The sequence below is a fragment of the Quercus lobata genome, chromosome 2 (assembly GCF_001633185.2).
Source record: "Quercus lobata isolate SW786 chromosome 2, ValleyOak3.0 Primary Assembly, whole genome shotgun sequence".
NCBI lineage: Eukaryota > Viridiplantae > Streptophyta > Magnoliopsida > Fagales > Fagaceae > Quercus > Quercus lobata.
The window spans coordinates 14,518,656-14,524,523 of record NC_044905.1 but is presented as its reverse complement, the minus strand read 5'-3'; the positions used below and the strand labels follow the sequence as shown (position 1 = coordinate 14,524,523).

At 31.8% G+C, this 5,868-nt stretch overlaps 1 protein-coding gene across 2 annotated transcripts; it reads left to right on the top strand.

Moving 5' to 3' along the window:
* Nucleotides 1–596: 596 nt before the first annotated feature.
* On the top strand, nucleotides 597–5,104 carry LOC115974643 (probable serine/threonine-protein kinase PIX13). Of its 2 annotated transcripts, none has more exons than XM_031095083.1 (6): nucleotides 597–862; nucleotides 1,253–1,632; nucleotides 2,792–2,927; nucleotides 3,127–3,263; nucleotides 3,470–3,593; nucleotides 4,389–5,104. In XM_031095083.1, the coding sequence occupies exons 1-6, from the start codon at nucleotides 793–795 to the stop codon at nucleotides 4,841–4,843; spliced, it is 1,302 nt and encodes a 433-aa protein (XP_030950943.1). In that variant the 5' UTR covers nucleotides 597–792; the 3' UTR covers nucleotides 4,844–5,104. The 2 variants fall into 2 exon arrangements, with proteins under 2 accessions (XP_030950943.1, XP_030950944.1); XM_031095084.1 differs by having other exon boundaries at nucleotides 598–862; nucleotides 1,256–1,632.
* Nucleotides 5,105–5,868: the final 764 nt, after the last annotated feature.

Sequence of the window (5,868 nt, the reverse complement as noted above, 5' to 3'; positions counted from 1 at the left end):
ACAGAATTTTAAATTTATGATGTTCTTTCCATGAACATTGTTCTTTATTAGTATTAAGACACCAATAAGTGTCAGTTAAATTATAAAACTCATGATTGAGACTAAAATCCAGTATTCAATTATCAAAAATACTTGGTGGAAGCATAGTGAAGACCTTGACTTTCCTCCTCTTCCGTCATTCGTGGTTTTAGATGTGTTCACATCTGCTTCTCAAAAAAAAAAAAAATGTGTTCACATCTTGGCAAATGAGCAGAAAGGAAAATGCAGAACTGGATGTTTTTATTTTTGGGCCACAAAAAAAAAAAAAAATGCAGAACTGGATCAATAGTTATTTGAATGGGCCCAACAGCTCAAGAAATCTACGTGCGGTGATTGGTTTTCGTGACACGCCCTTGACTATTGGGAGTTTATTACATGGACCTCTCTCACCAAACCCGAGCTTTATTTCTACGTTTATGTTCTCTCTTCTCTCCCTTAATTACTTAGCACGTATTAGGGGCAAGAAAAAAAAACAAAGTATTATTATAACTTTATCAGGATAATAATAGTAATTAGAGACAAATTCAAGAAAGAGAGAGAGAGAGAAAGAGTCCAAAAAAACTCCATAGTGAAAGTCTTTATACTTTTCTCTCTTGCTTAGCTATTTCTTGGTACTTTCATTTCTCCTTCGTGGGACTTGGGTACTCTCGCACATCACGGATAAGTACATAAATAACTAACAGCATCGAAGCTTTAGATGCCTTGAAACCCAGGGAAAAAAAATAGAGCGATTGATAGATTAAGATCATCATCATGGGAAATTGTTTCGGAGCTCGTGTAAACAACCATGGCAGCCCAAGTATAACCAAACATTCAAGCCCAGGTACCTACCTATTCCTATATATATATATATATATATATATATATATCAAACCAATCAATCCCTTTTCTCCTCTTGGTTTTCTTGTTATTTCTAGTTGGTTAAATTTCCAAGAAAAATAAGATAAAATAAAGTTTATTTTAGTCATACGTTGTAGAACTATGTTTCTATGTCCCGAAATTTGTGGTCGATAATGATTATCTCAATCAACTACTAAAGTTGGGTTATTACATGTATTTCTTTTTTTTTCTGTCAGTCTGTTTTATTTTATCTGAAACCATATTCTTTGTTACTTTGGATAATATATAACTCTGATTCATATTATTGATAGTTATTTAGCTTTATTGTTTGAATGATTGACACGTAGTTTTGCTTTCATGTGTGAATAATAAGCAGAAACATCATCAGTCACTTATAGCAAACCAAGCTTGTGGTCTTCAAAAAACAGCAGCAGCAGCAATAATGCAACCACCCAAAACAGCAGCGCCGAGATCAACAACATCAACAGGGTGGAGGAAATGCCTCTTCCTCCTCCTCCTCTGATCACCGGCAAGGTCATAACACCGAACCTGAAAATGTTCACTTTGGCAGAGCTAAAGAGTGCCACAAGAAATTTCAGACCAGACACAGTGCTAGGTGAAGGTGGCTTTGGAAGAGTTTTCAAAGGCTGGATCGACGAGACCACCTATGCACCATCAAAAGTCGGTATCGGAATCGCTGTTGCAGTCAAGAAATCCAACCCTGATAGCCCTCAAGGTTTGCAAGAATGGCAGGTAATTAAAAATTTTAATTAACATTTTTTTTTTGTTTTTTTTCTTTTGTTCATGTACAAGTTTAAATTGTTTAATATACAAACCGCACGTTGACTAGGAAATTGGAGGCACAATGCATAAAAGTACAATTGTGTTTCATTGATATTTTCTAGGAGTCTAGATTAATTAGTTAGGTGCAATTCAAAAGAACTGGCGCCGTTTCTCTTTGCTTATATGGTGAATTAACGTTTATATTACATGTGATTGGTGTTTTTACTTGTAGTTTATGGTGTTTTTAGTGGTGAGAAATGAGTTTTATTGATACCAAAAGTCCTTACAACTAATAATTGGGAAGACCCACTGCGACATGTTTTGCTGTTTATCCGTGCTACTTTTTGTAGAAATACTCGTGCTTTTTATTCAATTGAACAAGTTTTCTCTAATTGTACACAACCAAATGAGCATGGGAATCTTTCTAGGAGACATTGATAATCATCACTTTGAATTACAATTTCATTTATTTTTGAAGCCGTTTTTAAAACAGTTTTTGCGCCCTAAGTGCCTATTGGCAATGATTCTATAAATCTTAAAGATGTTGTATAAACACTTGTGGTTCTACTTTGAGAAATGAATATATAAATAACTATGCTATATCAGTACATTAATTGTACCAATTTCATTTTCACAAACATGTGACTGCTAAAAGAATAATCATAACAATATGCATATTACCTTTTAGGGAATGTTTGTTTTAGCTTTAAAATCCTTGCTTATTCTCGCCTCAAGTTTATGTATGGTTTTTTAAAGGATGCATTTTTTTTTTTAAAATATATATAATAGGTATACTATACTTTTATACACCTTGTCTTTAAAAATTTATAAAATAAAATAAAAAAATCACAAAACATACCTTTAAATATTCCTATAAAAAATTTCTATTTGTTACAATGAAATCACTTTAGACCTTGAAATTTTAGAAAGTACATATATATATATATATATATATATTTTTTTTTTCCTCCCATGCAAATTTAATTATAAACAATACATTTATGAGACGAAGAGAGGACTTGTATATACCACAGAAACACAATGAAAACACAAGATTATTATAAGATAGAAGTGAATCAATTTATTGATAGTGTTGAAGTTGATTACATGTATTAATTTGTGGGTACAGTCGGAGGTAAAATTCTTGGGGAAATTCTCTCATCCCAACCTGGTTAGGCTCCTCGGCTATTGTTGGGAAGATAAAGAATACCTCCTTGTTTACGAATACATGCAAAAGGGAAGCCTGGAAAACCACCTCTTCAGAAGTAAGAAGCATATATATATATATATATATATATATATCTACAACTACAAATATATATATATATATATATAACTACGAATGATAGTTATAAAAACAAAGGATATAGATGGATTTTTCTTTGCAATTTCATTTATACTAATAAAAATGGAGAAGATTATTTTATTTAGTTCATTTGATCTAACTCTATGATGAAATAATAGGAGGTGCAGAACCACTTGCATGGGATGTGAGGCTCAAAATAGCATTAGGAGCAGCTCGAGGCCTTAGTTTTTTGCACACATCAGAAAAATCGGTGATCTACCGTGATTTTAAGTCATCCAACATATTGCTGGATGGGGTAATTAAATTAAGCTCTTTCTAACTTTTTTTTTATTTTTTATTTTTTATATATATATAAATATTTTATAATAAAGTCTGGAACAAATTTTATAAATAAATTTATTTATTTATTTATTTGAGAAGAGAACAAATTATATATCTTGTTGTGGGTTTTTGACTTTGATTGCTTGGTTTGGCTCTAAAATAAAATGTTTGTTATTCCAGAATTTCAACGCAAAGCTGTCGGACTTTGGACTCGCAAAATTGGGCCCAGTAAACGGGAACTCGCATGTGACAACCCGGGTCATGGGTACTTATGGCTACGCCGCTCCTGAATATGTTGCAACTGGTAATTACCCCATTTTCATTTACTTTATTTTTCAAGAAAATTTTAAATAATAAAAATATTAATCCTACTCAATAATATTGTTTTAATTTTTTTGATAATGATATTAGAAATTTAGAATCATAGTTATTAATTCTAGATCGGTTCAAATAGTTGGGCTGGTGATCTAGTGCCAAATTCAACCCGAATCTTTGAATAGAGATTGTTAAGCATATAACTTTAGTATTAAAAAAAAAAATTGAAAAAGAAAAAGTCAAGCATATAACTCGGTCAGCTCCAATGCACTTTTGCATTATTAACAAAAATAAAATAAAAACAAGAGAAAATGACATTATTTTATTTTACAATTATTTTCATAACGTGTGAGACTAGTAGTCACTTTACTTTTCTTTTTTTTTTTTTTTGGTTGAGAAACCTAGTAGTAGTCATTTCATTTTCCTCTTTTGGAGATGAAGTAATCACTTTCACTATTCCACATCAACCCTAATGGCTTACATCATTTTTGTTTGGTTAAACCGTTAGTACTATTTTGATAATTATATTTTAAGGTTATTGTTAATTTGATCTCTTATTTTTTATAACAATTAATTTGGTCACTGATTATTATAAAGACCAAATTGATAATGACCTCAAAATATAGAGACTAAAATAATATTTTTGTCTTTCTATTTTATGTCACTCATATCATAATTGACTTTCCAATTTAACAATTATAATAAAAAAAATTAATTACTGAAATAATAGTTATGTCACTAAACTTTCTCTAATAAAAAAATGGCACTTTTGTTGAATCCACAGGTCACTTGTACGTAAGAAGTGACGTCTACGGATTCGGCGTCGTTTTGCTCGAAATGCTAACGGGCATACGGGCCCTCGACCCCAACCGGCCCAGCGGTGAACAAAACTTGGTGGAATGGGCCAAAACATCCCTTTCTGAAAAAAAGAAACTGAAGAAAATAATGGACCCAAGGCTAAGTGAAAATTACCCAATCAAAGGTGCATTCTGTGCGGCCCAGCTAATACAGAAATGCCTAGAATCTGACCCAAAAAATCGTCCATCCATGAATGAAGTTTTGGAAGAATTGGAGAAGATCAATGCTATTAAGGAAAAAGTAGCTGAGCCGAAGCATAATCCTAAGCCCAATCCTAAGCCCAATAAACGCAAAGAAGATAGGCACCAACATCACCATAACCATCATAAGTCTCCAATTCACCAAAAGCATGGTGTTAATCGAGCTGGAGCTAGAGCTTAAATAACTAGTTTGAAGCTAGATTTTGCTCTTTCAAATGTCTCTGGTGAAGTGCATGTGACTACCATTTTATGTATAAGTAAGTATTTTTTATTAGTATGAAGTTTAAGTTATAAGTTATAGCCGATAAGAGACCTGGTCTCATGCCAAAATCAGAGGCATAGGCATTTGTGTAAAAATAATAGAATTGTATCATGTTGGTTTAAGAACTGTGTAGGCTTTTATTTTTGGTAATTAAATTGGCCTCGTTGTTTTTCATTTGTATCAGTTCTTTTGCTTTTTTATTTTTTATTATTTGTCAACAAAAACTAACTAGACAGTAAAGTTGATACGGATTAATCTGTCACATTTTACTTTTATCTCAAAGGAATGCAACCTCAACTGCTAGCTAGCTGCTAGCCTGACTTCAAGTGTTTTAGCGTTGAAAGCAGACACTGCTGAGCCATTTTGGGCAGAAGTCTTCGAGCTTCTTCTAGTATGGTTTATAGATAAAACCACCATGCTAGGCTGCTAGCTCTACCTTCTTTTCAAGCGGCATCCACATTAAGCTTTACCCAATCAATAGAATGACTTCCCCAGTTTCTGTCTCCATACTTTGTGGCACTTCCATTGCTAATAGGATTTGCATCAACACGTGCAAAAATTTATGTATATTTTTATATAAGAATCTACTTTTTCTATTATACCTAATCATTTTTCCAAAACATCAACATTAGATTATCTATTCCACATTTTATTTTATTTAAAATTTTACGTATTGAATATATAAAATTTTATACATTCTTCGAAAAATAGTGTATTTTAAATATACATAATTTTATTCATTCTTTGAAATTGTGTACATTTTTTGGAAATTTTCTACATTGATGAATATACTGAATTGTGTCAATTCTTTGTTTCATAAACATAAACAATTAAAATTATTGTATTAATCAATTGATTGAAAATGTCTCAACACCTAAAAATGCCAAATTTTCCTTGAACCTCAAAAGTACCTTTGGATTACCCAAAATGATTGAACTACCCTA

What these genes read in the sequence shown, in the direction of transcription:
- LOC115974643 (XM_031095083.1), top strand. Translation starts at nt 793, where the DNA reads ATGGGAAATTGTTTCGGAGCTCGTGTAAACAACCATGGCAGCCCAAGT. An exon ending in AAGGTTTGCAAGAATGGCAG is followed by an intron (nt 1,633 to 2,791) that starts GTAATTAAAAAT and finishes TTGTGGGTACAG; the next exon opens with TCGGAGGTAAAATTCTTGGG. An exon ending in GGAAAACCACCTCTTCAGAA is followed by an intron (nt 2,928 to 3,126) that starts GTAAGAAGCATA and finishes ATGAAATAATAG; the next exon opens with GAGGTGCAGAACCACTTGCA.